The sequence below is a fragment of the Phytophthora cinnamomi genome, assembly GCF_018691715.1.
Source record: "Phytophthora cinnamomi strain GKB4 chromosome Unknown Contig58, whole genome shotgun sequence".
Taxonomy (NCBI): domain Eukaryota; phylum Oomycota; class Peronosporomycetes; order Peronosporales; family Peronosporaceae; genus Phytophthora; species Phytophthora cinnamomi.
Window position 1 is genome coordinate 240,194 of NW_027150991.1, and position 16,959 is coordinate 257,152.

The following is a 16,959-nucleotide window of genomic DNA, read 5'->3' on the forward strand; positions in this document are numbered from 1 at the left end:
GGGGCTTTAATGTACCTCGCAACTTGCACCCGTCCGGACATTGCTCAAGCTGTGGGTGAAGTGACCAAGTTTTGCGAGTACTACAACAAGTCTCATTGGGTGGCCGCAACAAGGATTTTAAAGTATTTGAAGACGACTCAAGACTTGGGGCTTGTGTTCAACGGCGGGACCAAGGGAGAGTTGTTCGGCTACGCGGATGCGAACTGGGCAGGCGATCTGGACACTCGGCGCTCGACTACAGGCTACGTGTTTTTCCTGAATGGGAGTGCGATTTCGTGGAAGTCGAAGTGGCAACCGACAGTGGCAACATCGAGCACGGAGGCAGAGTATATGGCCTTATACAATGCCACCCAAGAGGCAGTATGGCTGCGTCAGCTACTAAAGGACGTGGGGTCTGAGTGTGTGGGTGCTACTACAATATTCCAGGACAACCAAGGATGCATTGCGCTGGCCAAGAACCCAGCTTACCACTCACGTACGAAGCACATCCACCTGAAGTATCACTTCTTGCGCGAGAAGGTGGAAGACAAGATCATCGTGCTTGAGTACAAGCCGACAGACGAGATGGTCGCGGACGGGTTTACCAAGGCGCTGGCACGACCCAAGCACCGCCAGTTTATCGTCGGACTCGGCATGGACGACTAAGACGCCAGGCACAGCGCATCAAGGGAGAGTGTTAAAGGGTGATGCGTGCGCGTGCGTGTGCGTGCGTGCGAGGCTTTGTGGCGGCGTCCAATGCTCAAGATGAGACGCGCAGGCTGCGTGTGCATGAGGACGAGCGCGTGGGAGCGCGTCTGGATGTTCAAGCTGCGTGGATGCGCGTGTGGGTGCATAGTATTTGCATATGTAGGAGTAGGGTGTCCATGACTTTGCACAAGTCTGTATTGCTTAGTGGGTTAGCACCGGGTCTTTGACTCGAAGGTCGTGGGTTCGATTCCCACAGATGTTTGCTTTTCTTTTTGCCAACAAGAGAGCATAGTAGGCAGGCTAGGAGCTAAACCTCACTCACTCAATCTTACTTTTGGTTTTGCAATCTCGGCCCGAAGCCGTCTTTAAGTGTTTCAAGCTCTACAGCTCGTAGTCCAACCTCCTTTTGTGCGCAATGCGTGGGCGTGCGGTTGGTGGTTGTGGCGCAATGGGCGCGAGTTGGGCGTAGGGTTGGTTAGGAGAAGGTGCTCCCAAATAGTCTAGGCGGTTAGGATACGTGGCTTTCACCCACGCGACCCGGGTTCGAGTCCCGGTTTGGGAATTTTGTTTTTCCGCCCCGTCGGCTCGCGTCTTCGTCTGTTGGCCAGGTCGCGCCCCTGGGCGATGTGTGGCCTGCTGCGAGGTCGTGCTTGCGGTGGGAGCGTGTAGCCGTGTGGGCGCGCCACAGAAGGCCGATGTAGTCGGTGGTGCAGACCAGCTCCGCCGGGACGTGGTTCGGCGTTGTATCGCATCGCTCGGACCGGTGCGGGCGCCACAGAGGTGCGCGTGGGCATGAATATCTCGGTCGTGCGCAGTGCGTGGGCGTGCGGTTGGTGGTTGTGGCGCAATGGGCGCGAGTTGGGCGTAGGGTTGGTTAGGAGAAGGTGCTCCCAAATAGTCTAGGCGGTTAGGATACGTGGCTTTCACCCACGCGACCCGGGTTCGAGTCCCGGTTTGGGAATTTTGTTTTTCCGCCCCGTCGGCTCGCGTCTTCGTCTGTTGGCCAGGTCGCGCCCCTGGGCGATGTGTGGCCTGCTGCGAGGTCGTGCTTGCGGTGGGAGCGTGTAGCCGTGTGGGCGCGCCACAGAAGGCCGATGTAGTCGGTGGTGCAGACCAGCTCCGCCGGGACGTGGTTCGGCGTTGTATCGCATCGCTCGGACCGGTGCGGGCGCCACAGAGGTGCGCGTGGGCATGCGTATCTCGGTCGTGCGCAGTGCGTGGGTGTGCGGTTGGTGGTTGTGGCGCAATGGGCGCGAGTTGGGCGTAGGGTTGGTTAGGAGAAGGTGCTCCCAAATAGTCTAGGCGGTTAGGATACGTGGCTTTCACCCACGCGACCCGGGTTCGAGTCCCGGTTTGGGAATTTTGTTTTTCCGCCCCGTCGGCTCGCGTCTTCGTCTGCTGGCCAGGTCGCGCCCCTGGTCGACGTGTGGCCTGCTGCGAGGTCGTGCTTGCGGTGGGAGCGTGTAGCCGTGTGGGCGCGCCACAGAAGGCCGATGTAGTCGGTGGTGCAGACCAGCTCCGCCGGGACGTGGTTCGGCGTTGTATCGCATCGCTCGGACCGGCATGCGGGCGCCACAGAGATGGGCATGCGTATCTCGGTCGTGCGCAAGGCGTGGGCGTGCGGTTGGTGGTTGTGGCGCAATGGGCGCTGAGTTATTGGGCGATACAGGGTTGGTTAGGAGAAGGTGCTCCCAAATAGTCTAGGCGGTTAGGATACGTGGCTTTCACCCACGCGACCCGGGTTCGAGTCCCGGTTCGGGAATTTTGTTTTTCCGCCCCGCCGGCTCGCGCCTTCGTCTGTTGGCCAGGTCGCGCTGGCGGTGGGAGCGTGTGGCCGTGCGGCCGATGTAGTCGGTACTTATATGGAATACCGCGCAATATGATATTATTATTACTAATATCATAATGTATGGTATTCACGAAAATAGTACTCGACGGTCATACTCCTACCCGATCTGTTTGGTACTAGTATGACTAGTATTCGAAATATTAATATCATCAAGAATCTGGTAGTAGTATTACCATTGGTACCATTTTAGCAAGTACTACTCATCCCTGCCGACGAGCGCGAACTCATCCATCTTTGATTCGACACGCTCAGCTCGTGCCGCGAGTGAATGCTGTCAGTACCGCGAAAGCGCTTCGCAGGTTAGCGCTGTAGCAGAACAAGCAGGATGGTTCAAAACCCTGTCTATAGAGAAAGATGAAAGTCAGAAGCTCTTCGTATGGCCTGCTTGTTATGCATTAAGCTATTTAGGCTGGGAGGGTAGCCTCAATCTGGGCTCACACTACACCATTTCCCAACCAAGTTGACAAGTTTCCAACCAAGCTGCAAAATGGCCCATATCTACATACATGTAAATCAAGGCTGTGCGGCGACGTGCAATAAAACGGCGCTTTTCCCCAGACTTGCAAAGATCGCCATTCGCAAAACTCACCAGATACACGAGCGCCCTGTAGTACATTCCCTAAATCAAACCACATTACGCTGGATGGAGATGTTCTTCTGCACGCGCGAAGCTATGAACGACGCAGCTTGCTTTGGACACTCGAAATCGTCAAATTCTAGGTTCCACACAAGAAGTTTTGGATGAAGCTGCATGAAATGGTCCCCTTGCAGTAGTCAAGTGGCTTCACTGGAACCGGAAAAAGAGGAGTGTACGACGAATGCTACGGATGGTGCTCCTTGGTTTGGGTACTTTAATGTGCTGCAGTTCTTCATGATCATCGCTGCGAAGGCTGCACTCGTCGTGCTTTCCGTGATGCATCCCTTTCTGAGCATACGAGCGTTTTCAAGTGGCTCATTAAATTCTATCGCTGACGTTGGGAAAGTCACTTTTCAGCACTGCAATCAGACCCTCGCCGATCGGCTACGTGGCCGCAACGTAGATTTTTCCTTCGCGCGCCCGCAACGGATTTTATCGGTTGCTTATGAGTTTCATTTTGTTTTTACCAAAGCAGCAGTTGCATGCCATTGCTTTCGCAAAGTGCCAGGACCTCTTGCATCGTACCCTTGCTTGAACGTATCCCCTCTTAAGTTCGATTCAAAGGTGTTTCATTGACATGGTCAATTAGGTGCCATGTTCGCGCACGCTTACCAGTCGGGCTTCATTTCGCTGCTCTACAGCGTCGGGTGCGTGCTCCAGACCTCAGAACCAAGTACCTGGCATGTGCATCCGCATCTCGATGATTCCGCCCCACTAACATTTGCCATCACCGCAGTCCCCGACCGCTGCAGCTCTGCGAGAAGCACGAGGAGACCCCCGGAAGCGTACGGCGCGTGCTGGATGAAGACGTACAGTCGTCTGTGGTGGAGCTCTCGGCCGACAACCTCGTGCACACCTGGCTGCGGTTCCCTTCCGGGGCGGGAGAGCAGCAAGAGGCGTCGACCGCTGCATCGCTGCACATTCGGTTGCGGCTGCTAGTGCTTGTGCTCAAGAACCTGGAGCAGCACGTGTCCTTGGAGGTGCATTCGGCCGACGACCGCGGCTCGAGAAGACGCTTCCGCTTGTCCACTTTCCAGAAGAAAAGCGCCGTCCACCCTCAGATCGCTCTGCTGCCGCTGCAAATGGACAGCGGGTGGAACCAACTGCAGCTTGACTTGGCCGAGCTCATGCATTCTTGCTACAACGCACGATACGCGCATGCCATCAGCGTACAGCTACACGCGAGTTGTCGGGTGCGACGGATCTACTTCGCGGAGCAAATGTTTCCGGAGGCGCAGTTGCCGGCAGAGTTTCGTCTGTTCAAGCGGCTCAGCAAGGAGCAAACTCTGCAATGTCGGGATCAGGATCGTACGCAGCAGTGAGCTGTTTCAAGTGGTTTGCTATTCTTTTCTTACTGCTAATGCTCGATGGTGGAAGAGCTGACCTAATACAAAGCAACTACCGACATGAAAGATGAATCCAAGCGCAGCCCAGCCACCACAAGGGGCAGAGAGAGCAGACGACGCTAGGTGCCGACGCTCAGCCTAAGCTGCCCACCGAGCCAAAGAAGACGCGCTCCCCTTAGGTGATAACAGTGGGGGCCTTGCGGCCGGTCTTCTTCTCCAGGTCCGACAGCTTCAGGCCCACCTCGATCAACTTCTCGAGGGCAGCAGCGGCGTTCTGGTCCAGGTTTCCCGTGGGCTCCTCGTACTTCTCAATGTACATACGGATGGTCGCGCCAGCAACGCCCGTGCCCGACAGTCGGAAGATGACACGCGAGCCTCCCTCAAACAGGAAACGGATGCCCTGGTGCGACGACACGCTGCCGTCCACAGGGTCCACGTACTCGAACTCGTCGGCCTTCTCAATCTTGAAGCCGTTGATCTCCTTGCCCACAACACCGTCGAACTTGGTCATGTCCGCGAACATGCCCTCAGCAGCGGCCTTGTCCACATTCTCGTAGTCGTAACGGCAGTAGTAGTTACGGCCGTACTTCTTCCAGTGGTCGCGGACAATGTCCTCCACGGTCACCAGCGGGGCGCCGTCCACCTGCTTCGAAGCCAGGATCGACAGCCAGCTCAGCACGGCCCACATGCCATCCTTCTCACGAATGTGGTTCGAGCCCGTACCGAAGCTCTCCTCACCGCAGATGAACGGAGTGTAGTCTTCCTTGCCGAACACAACGTGCGAGTCCATCAGGTTACCGAAGAACTTCCAGCCAGTCGGCACCTCGAAGAACGGCACGTTCAACTTCTCGGCCACACGGTCCACTGCACCGCTAGTAGGCATCGAACGAGCCACACCACGCAGACCGTTCTTGAAGAACGGGATCACCGTGCAGTTAGCCGCGATAATGGCAAGCGAGTCCGAAGGCGTCACGAAGAAGCGCGTACCCAGGATCATGTTACGGTCAGCGTCGCCATCCCAGGCGGCACCGAACGAAGGCGGCTCCTGCTCCTGGCCAGTCACGGGCAGGCCCTTAGGGTCCACACCCATAACCTTGATCAGGGCCTTAGCATACGTCAGATTCGGGTCAGCGTGGCCACCGCCAAAGTCCTCCAGAGGAGTGGCGTTCTGCAGGCACGACTCGTCGCAGCCCAGCTCCTCCACAAACACGCGGCGGGCGTACGGGCCGTTCACACCAGACATGGCGTCCACCACGAACGTGAAGTCCTCGCGAGACACGAGCTTCTTGATGGCGTGGAAGTCGAAGATCTGCTTCAGCATGCTGACGTGGTGCTCAGCCGAGTCAAAGACCTCGACCGTGATGGTACGGCTGCCATCGTCAGAGGTAATGGAAGTCGAGCCGATCTTGGTCACGTCAATCGTAGGGAAGTCGGCGGCGATCTTGTAGGACGCGATCACCTTCGACAGTGCGTAGATTTCGTTCGTAACCTTCTCGGGGGCGGGGCCGCCGTTCTCGCAGTTGTACTTGATACCGAAGTCCTCGTTCGGGCCACCAGGGTTGTGGCTGGCCGACAAGATGAACGCACCGAAGGCGACACTGCCACCCTCACGCTCACGCACAACAGCCGACACGCAAGGGGTGCTCAGGAGACCGTCCTTGCCGATCCATAGGCGGTCGACACCATAGGCCACAGCCATCTTGATGATAATTTGGATAGCCTCCTTGTTGAAGTAACGACCATCGCCGGACACAACCAAGGTGCCACCGTTCAGGTCCTTGGCGGGAAGGGCGTCAAACACCGAAGCCACGAAGTTCTGCAGGTAGTTGTCGCTCATGAACATCTTGGTCTTCTTACGCAGGCCCGAGGTGCCAGGCTTTTGGTCCTGGAAGGGAGCCGTCTTGACGCTGGTCACCTTAAGCTTGCCCAGACCCTTCTGCTCGGTCAGGTCCACCGTGGTATCCTTGTACGTACCGGCCAGCACGGTCTTCTGCTCAGAGCTCTTGTTCACGACCTCCACACTGCCCTCGAACACAACGCCAGGCGCGAACCCGACGTTGCCGACGATCTTCAGGCGGTCACACTTGATCAGCGACGGCACGTTGCCACGCACCGCAGCCTCCAGCTGCTGCACCAACTTGAAGTTCTTCGAGTCCAGGGACACGATGGGGGCCACGCCCTCGCGCTCAGGGGCGATCACGGGGCGGTAGTCCTCCGTGATCACGTACGCGTCCGAACGCAGAAGGATCAGATCGTCGCACTTCTTCACGGGGGCGAAACGCGTGCGCGGCACGCACACGGCACCAGCGCCGTCGAAACACTCGATGGCGGCGCCCATGGCCGTCTCCAGCTGGAACACGGGGGTCGAGCTCGAGTCCTTGGGGTCGACAGTCTTCGAGTTCTTGATCATGGGCAGGCGGATGACGCCGCCCTGCTTCTTCAGCTCCTCCTGAAGCTTGTCCAGACGGATCCACAGGTTGTTGGTGTTGAAGTAGCGGTGCTTGGAGATGTTCTGGAACTCCTTCTCGTCCTCGTCAGCGCACTGGGCGGACTCACGGAGGATGAGGCGGCCGTCGGCCGTGCGCTCGGCCAGGTGGCCGCCCTTCTTGTCGTTCTCCGTGCGCTCGCAACACTCCATGAGGAAGGGCTTGCCCGACTGCGCGAAGTACGTCAGCAGGTCCAGGTCGAGGGTGGCACCCAGGTTGTCCGAGTTCGACACGAACATGTACTTGACGCCGTCGGCCACCAGCTTGTCCAGCTTGCCCGAGCCGGCCAGCGACGCGTACAGGTCGCCGTGTCCGGGCGGGCACCACTCCTTGGAGGGGTTGGCCGAGTACGAGGCCGGCTCCATGGTGGCGGCGTTCACCTTGGGCACCTTGTTCTGCAGCAGCTCCAGGGCCTCGTCCTCGACGAGCTCCGGGTACTTCTGCAGGTACTCGAGGGTGTCGGCGCTCGTGCTGAAGCTGTTCATGAGCACGAAGCGCACGTTGGACTTGTGGGTGCTGCGCAGCTCCGTCACCTGCTTGGCCATGATGTCCAGGAAGGTGTCGTCGCCCTTGACGGTCAGCAGCGACTTGGCCTTGTCCAGGCCCATGCTGGTGCCCAGGCCGCCGTTCAGCTTGAGCACGACCGTCTCCTTGAGCAGCGCCGGGTCGGCCGTGACGGACTCGCGGATGCTGCCCTCCTTGTTCTCCAGGTAGGGCAGGTTGTCAGCAGGCTTGATGGAGTCCTCGGCGATCATGCCCGTCTCGCCGCTCACAAGCGCGTCGTACGAGTACTCGAACGCCTTGATGGCCTCCGTGGACAGGCCCGCGGCCTGCATCTTGGCGCGGTACGCGTCGAATTGCGCCATGCTCGTGCTGCTGTTGCTGGGGTTAGGACGACCACGCAGCGCCGGTAAAGGGAACTTCCAGCCGAAGATCTTCGTCTTTGCGCTCGATGTTCCAAAAGAGGAATGAGCCGAAGGGAGCGAGCCTTTCGGGGGAAGGATCGCACTCGGGTCGTACTTACCGCGCTAAGTGCGACGTTTATAGTGACATACTGGCTGTTTGTATACTACGTTATGAAGGGTTCCCCCCGTGACAGTGACGCGGCGGGAATTCACTGCAAGTTTCTCGAGCATACAAAGCGCGAGTCAAATTTTTGCCAGGAGAGCTTTGCCCCGACCGCGCCGCACGCACGCTCGCGAATCAGGTTTTACCGGGCCATCGCGGGATCTCCGCAGGCGGGGATGCAGATGCATGGCGGGGGTCTCTGCAGACTTGGTCGAGCACGTGAGACAATTGGCTGGCTGCGGCGGGTGTACCGCGCTGAAAAAAAGAGCTGACGAGGGCGGAAGGACTCGCAGCCGGCGGCGGCTCGACAAGCTTTCTGTTTGGCCTCGCGGACGCTGCCATGGGCCTGCGCGCTTGCGCATGGAGCGAGAAACGAGCCGCCTCGTGTTGTCGAGCTGCGAGCAGCAGCTTTCCACGTGGCCGGCCAAAACGCGTTGAGACTGTGTCGTCGCGTCGCCGACTCTTGATTTTTGAATGCACACTGCTAAGTGCGGAAATCAGGAATCTTGGGCACCCAAGCGGCGCTGGCTCATCACCGTCGAGGTACGTGGCGGATCTGCCTCGCTGACCCAATTCACAGTCTCGGTGTGTTTGCCTTTGCCGGGGATCGGCGCGAGCTTGCCGACGCTGCCGCCTCTGCTGGTAGTACATGCCAGCTTGTGATCGCAGGCTGGCTTATTGAAGGCGCAGGCCTTAACGGCGGGGGGGGAGAAGGATCGGCGCCGCTGCTCTGCAATTTACCGAGCTGCATAGAGTGCATTGACGCGGACGCTTCTTCGCGTCGTTGCGCCGCAACGCCATGGACGATGGGCCGTGGAGTGGCGAGGTGGACAAGCCTCGGCGCCAGAGAGGGCTGGCTTAGCATAGCACACCGCTCGACTACAAAATGCAAGCGCTCTATCTCTATCTACACCCACGCCACTCGACCGACGATGCACGGTGATATCCGGCGCGATCGACGATTTTGCTGCAATTCCGCTGCCACCATAGCGAAGGTGCCACGCGTCCGCAGTGGGGAGATTCGCGCTGCAGCACAGCAGCGTTGGCTGCATCCTTACATTGCGCTAGGTGGAACTGAGCTTTTCCTGGGTGGTCACACTGGCCAACGCACCGAGGCAAGGGTAAGTTATCCGTTGCCTTTTGCTTAGCAGTCCCAGCGAGTACTAGCAAGCTATGCAGTGCGCTGGCCATCTCCCATTTGCCCGCAAGCATAGCTCCGCATCGAGCACGCGCAGAAGCGCCCGCGTCGAAATTGCAGCAGAATCTGCTCACGCTGCAGCTATCTCTGTGAACGCACCAAGCAGAACCAGTTAGAAGAACACAGAAGCGCAATGCAATCGATCAAAAGAGCAGCATGCAGCGACCTGCTCCCACAACGCCATTGCCGCAAGGCCCGCCCCGGCAGTGCCGCCCCCCGCCGCGAAACGAAAGTGAGCGCGCACGAACTTTGCCGCGAGCAGAGTATCTTGAGAAGATCGCCGTACCCAACGATTGTCGAATCTACGCACGTTGGGAAAAAATCGAAGCTTAGTGGCTGGGACACTAATCGCCTGTTTGGAGTGGCCCACATGAGCCCCTGATATTCCATCGAACTGCAAAAGAGCACTTCAACTTGCTCGCCATTGGCGGGTCGGCAAGCCGAGTCATGTACATTTACTTCAGAGCTCCCATGCTTCCATGCTCCCATGCTCCCATGGTGAGGCAACTTCATCAATATGCAGCCACGTGAGTCGTAGCTTACCGGTCAATACATATCACGATCAGGTGTCAGTAGTATTGTTCATCAGGAAAAGTTCATTGAGACCGATAGACTAGATTGAGGGTTCTTTCGAGAATCGTCCATTCGGATCACCAGCGCGCAGTGCTCGACACAGAGACTATCTGCGCGTGGGGCCATTCGAGAAGCATGACCTCTATCGACAACGTCGTACTGCAGGAGAGTGAAGGTTGTTTAAACTCTTGGACCTGCTGACTTTGTTCAAAGTGGGCGTCACGCCAACCATTCCAATTGCGAATCAGTTCCTCTTGCAAAAAAGGATTGCCCTCGCGTAGTGCTGACACTACTGAACTATCAGGGCATTTTGCTCGTTGGGGGTGCAATAGGCACCAATGCAGCCCTGCTTTTCGGAGCCGGGGCTCACAACATCAATGGTCTCCAACTTAGCCGCAGTTGATACAACCAGATAAAAATTTGAGGCGGGCGAGGGTAAGTTTATGGTGGGGCGTGGGGTAACAGCGTTGAAAATAGGTGGGGGGTAAGTGCAGGCTTTTGGCAAAATTAGGGGGTCAGTGCCCCCCCCCCCTGGCTCCGCTACTTCGTGCTGGGAGCGTACGCCTCCGCAATTCGATGATCATTGCATGCGAGTGCTGGTCCCCATCGGTCTCAATGACGATCGCCTCTTGGTGTTCCGAGAGGCACGGCTCGCGGGGATTGCAGTTGAGAGTGCGCATGGCGGCAGAGTTCGGTTGAGAGTAGAGGCATTTGAGCATTTGGAGGGGAAATTTTGAATGACCACTCGGGCATTATGTTGCATTACGTTTTTCTCTTAAGACTTAAATAGGTAAAGAACTACATGTTTTGATCTTCGTGTGTTGCGGGAACGTAGGAAAGAGACGACCTGGGTGTTTTCCCCCTCCAGATTTTACCAGCGCAACAGAGATCGCAAATGGTTACCCGTATTTGTGGTCACCCTGGTCAACCGAATCCTCAGGTCAAAATCAAAAGTCCACATTTAGAAAGCTTTTTTTTTTTGCATCATACCCCAACATGAACAGATTGATCGCTAGTCACCAACCATGTCACCAAGTCCACCCGCGACGAAGAAGCAAAGCCAGGAGCACGATTGTAGTATCCTTGACTCATTGGCGATTTTGAAGCAGAATCACGGTTAACCGGAAAAAAATCTACGGACAACCGTGGTCAACGCTTCTGCGGCCAACCACAGTTATCCGAGTTGATGCGTTGACGAAATAAAACGAACTAAGCGCTACGAATATGCGCCACAGAGATAGGTTTACCCTTCGGCGTGGTATTTGATGAAGTGGCGAAAAGGGAAGTGTCTACCTCACGTTGCCGTACTGTATGGGGTTTCGGCAGCAGGCTTCAATTTTTCTAGGGCGGGACCAGTAAGTTACTACCAGCTATTATTGCGGTTATTGGGATTTGCTGTTCCTCCCCCCGGACGATGCTGGGCGGCACCAGCCATGGTGTGCGTATTGTACTCGGAATGGTTGGCGCGGTGGACGAGTACCACCAGGCTGATCAAGGCGCAGTGCTTCAACAACCTTCACACTCGTGGCTGCACACGGTCTTCGCGGCGAGATGACCGCAACTTCGTCCAGAGGAGCTACGCAACTTTTCAGGCATAGTAGCCCTCGCTCTGGCAGTTCATCTTTTAAGCTCGCTTTTGGTGTGGGGACTTCAACTTCGGCAGCAAAGAAGTGGCCCACACGTGACCTGGCATAACGCATATAGCGTCCTTCCAAACCCGATAGCCCCACTCGTCCCCCCACAATTGCTTGAGAAGCTCGAGCCCAAGCAGCCTCCCAAGCCTATTGCTAGTCGCAGCCATGTCCAAGCGCGCGCACTCCAAGATCTCGTCGGGCGGCGTGCTCAACAGCATGCTCAGTTCACTGTCGCGCACGAACGAGTCGGCGCTCACGGCCAAGAAGGCGGAGGCGCAGGTGGCCAAGCTCACGGCCGGCCGCGGCCAGACCATCGCCGTGGACGACAACTCGGCCGCGCCCGACGCCGCCATCGCCCAGTTCCTGCAGGACATGCGCGCGCTCATCGACGAGAAGGGCTTCGGCGCCAACGTGGAGGTGGAGCTGCGCCTCGGCCGCATCACGTCGTGTCTGCAGGAGGCGCGCTGCCGCCCGTCGCAGGAGGGCGTGGACGCCGCCGTGGTGCTCGCGGACGAGCAGATGAAGGCCGTGGGCGCCAAGTTCGTGCCCGGCGTGAGCGACGTGGACTACAAGGGCTTCCTGCGCGGCGTGGAGGGCATGCTGCACAGCGACGCCTACTCGGAGCACAAGGAGAAGCAGGTGGTGCACAACATGGCGCAGTCCAAGCGCGTGGTGCAGGACGTGGACCCGCAGAGCAACATGCGCGGCAAGCCCATGGTGCAGGTGAAGGAGCGCCTCGGCTCCATCGACATCTTCATGCCGCACTGCCAGTACGACTGCCGCGTGTCTATCTCGTGCGAGTTCCCCATGCGGGAGCTGGAGGGAGACATGAGCGAGATGCCTGCGGCCGAGAACATCCGCCACAAGGACCGCGTCTCGGCCGTCGGACGGGACCTGCGCGTCGACCTCACCAAGGTGCTCGAGGAGAGCACGAATAAAAAGTCGTACGAGGTGGAGGTGGAGCTCAGCGAGCCGGCGGTGAACGGGTGGCTCAGTCAACCCGATGAGAACGGCCAGAGCTGGAAAAGCGCGATTGAGACGTCGTCGTTGCTGTGGAAGATGGTCAAGTATTTCATGCCCAACTCCGGCCAGGCGTTCAAGCGCCACTGGGACTTCCCAGGCGCGACGGAGGTGCAGAACGCCTACCAAGGCCGTCTGGGCATTCGCGGCAAGTTCAGTGGCACGATGCCCGTGGGCTTTGCGCGCTGGCATATCCCGCTTGTGCAGAGTCGCGAGTACTACGTTTCCGAGAAGACGGACGGTGTTCGCTACTTTCTGGTTGTAGCTGGAGGCACCACAGTGCTGGTAGATCGCTCCAACTCGCCTTTTGCTGCATCGGGCTTGGATTTGTTGAAGTTAGTGCTGCCTGAAGGCACGGTACTTGACGGCGAACTTGTGGTACGTGGCGAGACACTGATGTTTTTGTTGATGCTTTCGTCGTGATACTAATTCATTCGTTTACATATTGCAGTTCCACCAGAAGGACAAACGCTACGTGTTCATCGCGTTTGACATCATTGCGACAGGTCCTTCTACAGAGGACTCCCATGTGGACAAGCCATTTGTTGAGCGACTCAGGATATTGAACGATTTCCTGTCGGAAGAGTACGCTTCCCATGTTTGGTATGATGGTCCTATGCCATGCTGCCACTTACTCCCTGTGTATGCGTGTTTTTCCAAATGCAGGGGTCCTTATGCGTCGGGCATTCGTAACCTGGACATCAATCGGCACGCGATCATGCTCATCCTGCGCAAGAAATGGGTGCCGCACCGGCACATTATGGAGGTGTTCCGTCAGATCCAGCGAGTCCAGAAACGTGATCACAGCATGGCACGCATCTACAGTGATGACAAACGCGTGCACTACACGGATGGTGTGGTGTTCTGCCCCAACACGAAATACGTCACCAACACGCACCAGGAATACCTGAAGTGGAAGTGGTCTGACCTGATCACAGTCGACTTCATGGCCACGCTGAACCAGGCAGGCGACGGCGTCCAGCTATCGTGCGGTGGCCCTCGCAACACGCACATCGAGCTGGATTCGATTGTGCGACTGGACCCGAAGGACGTGCCCATCGTGCACAAGCTGGTTTCAAGGACGCCCAACCGCCAAGCAGTGTTGGAGTTTGCTTTTAATGCAGAAAAGGGTCTATGGAACTACAAGTGCGCACGCCCAGACAAGGACTGTGCCAACTACATCCGTACGGTGCTCGGCTCGCTTGTAAATATGGCTGAAGGCATCTCAGAGGAAGAGCTGCAATACCGACTCACCAACCCGAACGGCCAGGAATGGAACAGCCACATGAAGCGCATGCGCCGTTCACTGCTGGAACAGCACAAATAAGGGAAGTATAACGGTGAACCTGGCTCTTCCGGTCAAGCCTGGATGGTGTCCTAGAGAGGTTAGCAATGCCAACTTGGCCTCGAAACTACCGATAAAAATAAACTTGCAACTGAGTGTGCGATTCTCCAGCATGTTGGAACAAGCTGACAGCCAATATATATTCAACTTCGGTGAACTTTACCGTTCTCTCACGCATATCGTTGGGATCTCAACGCCTGCACTCAAGCTGTTGTCATAATTGCAAAGTGCGCCACAAGTGACTGTATCCGCCGGTGAGTAACATCTTTTCAGCGGAGTAGTGTGGCGACTTGAGTCACGCAAAACAGAACAACCTGCTTTCATGAGGCATGTTTTTAATGCTACTCCTAATTCATCACAAAGCATAAAGCTAAAACCAACAAGTTGCAAAAGTAAACCTTACTTTACACCGAAGAGTCCGACACCAAGCAAAGAACGCCTCTAAGCACCGGCGTGCTCGGACGCCAGCGATTTACGAGAGAGCGAAAGAACAAACAAGCTCCATGACGGCCAAGTTCCTTCTATCCATAAACCACACAAAGATGCTCGAGCGCCTTGCTCCCCTCAGTTTCGTCGGTGCTTCAGTGTTGTCATCTTGTTCTCCAGCTTCTGCATGCGCCCTCTTTCATTTGGGTACAAGATTTGATCCGTCTCACCAGGGAATCCACCCCAGCTCGTGCCAATAAGTAGGGAAGCCGTGCTCCCCACTCACGAAATATATGCAACTTCCAACAAGCTGCGGCAAGGCCACGCCAGCCGCAGCATAGATGATCCTCTCTCGACGTGCTCATAGCACACTCCGCCACAGCTTGTTCAGCAGGTGCATACACGCTTGGTTGTTGGTCACCCAGACAATAAACTACACACGCCACAAAAAAAAGTAAGCACGATGCCAAGGCAAGCAACCAACCAACAGTCTCGCGATAAACCCAGCCAATAACTCACCTTGGCTCGTTGGGTGGGGGTAAGAATATTCTGCAGCTTGTCCATCTCCATATCTAAGGTGGAGTTTTTGTTAGTCACCTCGGTCTTGAGCTCCGCCAGCAGTCCCAGCGCACTCTTGAGGTTCTCGCAGATCAGTGAGATGGACCCCCTCTGCTGCTGGATCTTCTTCTTCTGGTCCTCGCTCAGACCTAGCTCCTTGGCCAAGATGACCGGCAGACTGGTCTCGTCCTCCTCGTCCTGCCAGAAGCTGTCGTCCTGGCGCAGCGCCCAGATGCACATCTTGGTCACCTGGGTCGGCAGGAGCAGCCGCTCGATCTGGTGGAGGTGGTAGCTGAGCGCCGAGCGGCGGCCGTGGCCGTAGTCCGAGTACTGCTCCTTGAAGTTGTCGATCTTCTCGGCGAGCTCCTTCTCCGAGGCGCCGCGCTGGATCATCTTCTCGAGCTCCTCGCACACGCGGTTCTTCTCCTTCTCCTCCTGGCGGATGGCCTCCTTGCCCGCCTTCAGCTGTCCGCGCAGCTCCATGTTCTCGCGCTCCAGCTGGCGGCACCGCTCCTCGACGCCAAGGATGTGCTCGCGCTTGCGGCGTCTGCACTCGCGCGCCGACTCGCGGTTGCGCTCCAGCTTGAGCTTGCGCTGCAGACTGGTCAGGTCTCCGCTGGTGTTGTTGTCGCTGCCGCTGCTCGAGGCGGGCGCCTTCTCCGTCTTGGGCGACTTGACTGCGGCGCCGGGGGCGGGAGCGGCCGCCACTGCAGCGGCAGCAGCCACCGCCGCTCCGGGGCCGCTGTGCACCGCCTGGCGCTTCTGCACGAGCGCGTTGTTGGCGCTCTCGAGGTGGCGCAGCAGGCCCTCCGTGTTGGTCAGCGGTTTGCCGTGCAGGTCCCTGACCGCGTCAGCCGCCGCCTCGGCGGCCGAGCGCTTCTTGCCGCGCTGCGTGGGCGCGGGCTTGGTGGGCGCCGCCATCGTGGCCGGGGCCGTCGTGGTGGCGGGCGTGGAGGCCGGCAGCGCCACCGTGAGCGCGCCGCTCTGCACGAGCGGCGCGGCCGACGTCGCGTGCAGCGCGAGCGGCAGGCTGGTGTCGTCCCCGGGGCCCAGCATGCGGAACGGGTCGTCCAGCGCCATGGACGTGGCCAGCGCGTGCGCGTGGTCGAGGGGCGGGTGGACGCCGGGCGCCGTCATGTTCTCCGAGTTGAAGAGCAGCCACGAGAACATGTCGCGGTTGGTGGCGCCCATGAGCTCCATGTCGGCCGCCACGTCCGCGGCGGGCGGCGCCGCAGCAGCCGCGGCGGCCATCGTGGGCGTGCGGGGCAGCGAAGCGACCTCCTTCATCCTCGTGCTCTCGGCTTTAGGGAAGTGGAGGTGACGCGGCGAACTCACGGAAGGGGTTCGCGCCGCTCGGACTTCTCGGGACTAAATTGAACCAGGCGGCGCGCCGAAAGCCAGGCGAAGCGCTCCCGCCACCGGACGCACTCCAGTCGGTGGCCTGTCCGTTCCCGTCGGGCTCTGACAGTGTACGCCCTACCCCGCTGGAATCCTTCTCTGCTTTTGACTTGGCTTCAGTATGCCCAGATGGCGTGATAATGGCGACGTCGACGGGGGGATGGGGGAGGAAGGGGAGGCTCCGCAGCGCTCCGGCTAGATACGACGAATCTCGCGGCGGAGCTGGTGGATGCTGGCCGCTGCTGGCGAGGTTTCCTCCCGACGTCTGCAGACGTGTTGATGTCTTGGTGGCAGCGAACGCCCTGCTCCATGCACCTCGGGGATGCATTGCGTGCGTTCTGGCGGTCAGTCAGCAGGCGCAATCACTCTGGTCCACCTCGCGCGGAGCGCGGGTCGCGGTGATGTCATCACCGGCGACCTGGTGGCGGAAGTGATGACAGCTCCGCGGTGCAGAAGGCGGGCTCCGCGAGCCAGAGTTGAAGCCCCCGTCTGAGTCTGGCGCAGCGGGCGATGAAGGCTGCCTGGCGCCACCAGTTCCGTCAAACAGTGCTAGCGCTGCTCGTCGCTCGGTTTCCTGGGCAGGAAGCTCCTGCGCGATAGGCACCGACCGGCCTGCAAGCCGCATGACCGGCATGACAGCCAACCAATGCGGCGGAGACCCCGCACCACCCGAGCGCGGAGCGTGCATCTCCGCACCGAAATGTGCTGCTCAAGGCAGGTTGAAGCGCGTGACG

At 58.3% G+C, this 16,959-nt stretch overlaps 4 protein-coding genes across 4 annotated transcripts; 2 read left to right on the plus strand and 2 right to left on the minus strand.

The window, feature by feature from the left end:
• Positions 1-3,767: 3,767 nt before the first annotated feature.
• IUM83_14358 (cilia- and flagella-associated protein 20) lies at positions 3,768-4,561 on the plus strand (the record flags this gene model as incomplete). The annotated part of the gene is made up of 3 exons (XM_067939099.1): positions 3,768-3,820; positions 3,910-4,481; positions 4,551-4,561. 3 exons carry the CDS (start codon positions 3,768-3,770, stop codon positions 4,559-4,561), a joined length of 636 nt encoding a protein of 211 aa, XP_067787681.1.
• Positions 4,562-4,694: 133 nt separating this feature from the next.
• On the minus strand, positions 4,695-7,871 carry IUM83_14359 (Phosphoglucomutase; the record flags this gene model as incomplete). Its single annotated transcript, XM_067939100.1, has 1 exon — positions 4,695-7,871. The coding sequence occupies one exon, from the start codon at positions 7,869-7,871 to the stop codon at positions 4,695-4,697; it is 3,177 nt and encodes a 1,058-aa protein (XP_067787717.1).
• A 3,772-nt stretch (positions 7,872-11,643) lies between these two features.
• IUM83_14360 (MRNA-capping enzyme subunit alpha) lies at positions 11,644-13,825 on the plus strand (the record flags this gene model as incomplete). Its single annotated transcript, XM_067939101.1, has 3 exons — positions 11,644-12,876; positions 12,950-13,083; positions 13,165-13,825. The coding sequence occupies 3 exons, from the start codon at positions 11,644-11,646 to the stop codon at positions 13,823-13,825; spliced, it is 2,028 nt and encodes a 675-aa protein (XP_067787710.1).
• Positions 13,826-14,630: 805 nt separating this feature from the next.
• Positions 14,631-16,114, minus strand: IUM83_14361 (camp responsive element modulator; the record flags this gene model as incomplete). Its single annotated transcript, XM_067939102.1, has 2 exons — positions 14,631-14,702; positions 14,789-16,114. 2 exons carry the CDS (start codon positions 16,112-16,114, stop codon positions 14,631-14,633), a joined length of 1,398 nt encoding a protein of 465 aa, XP_067787736.1.
• Between the last annotated feature and the right edge of the window lie 845 nt (positions 16,115-16,959).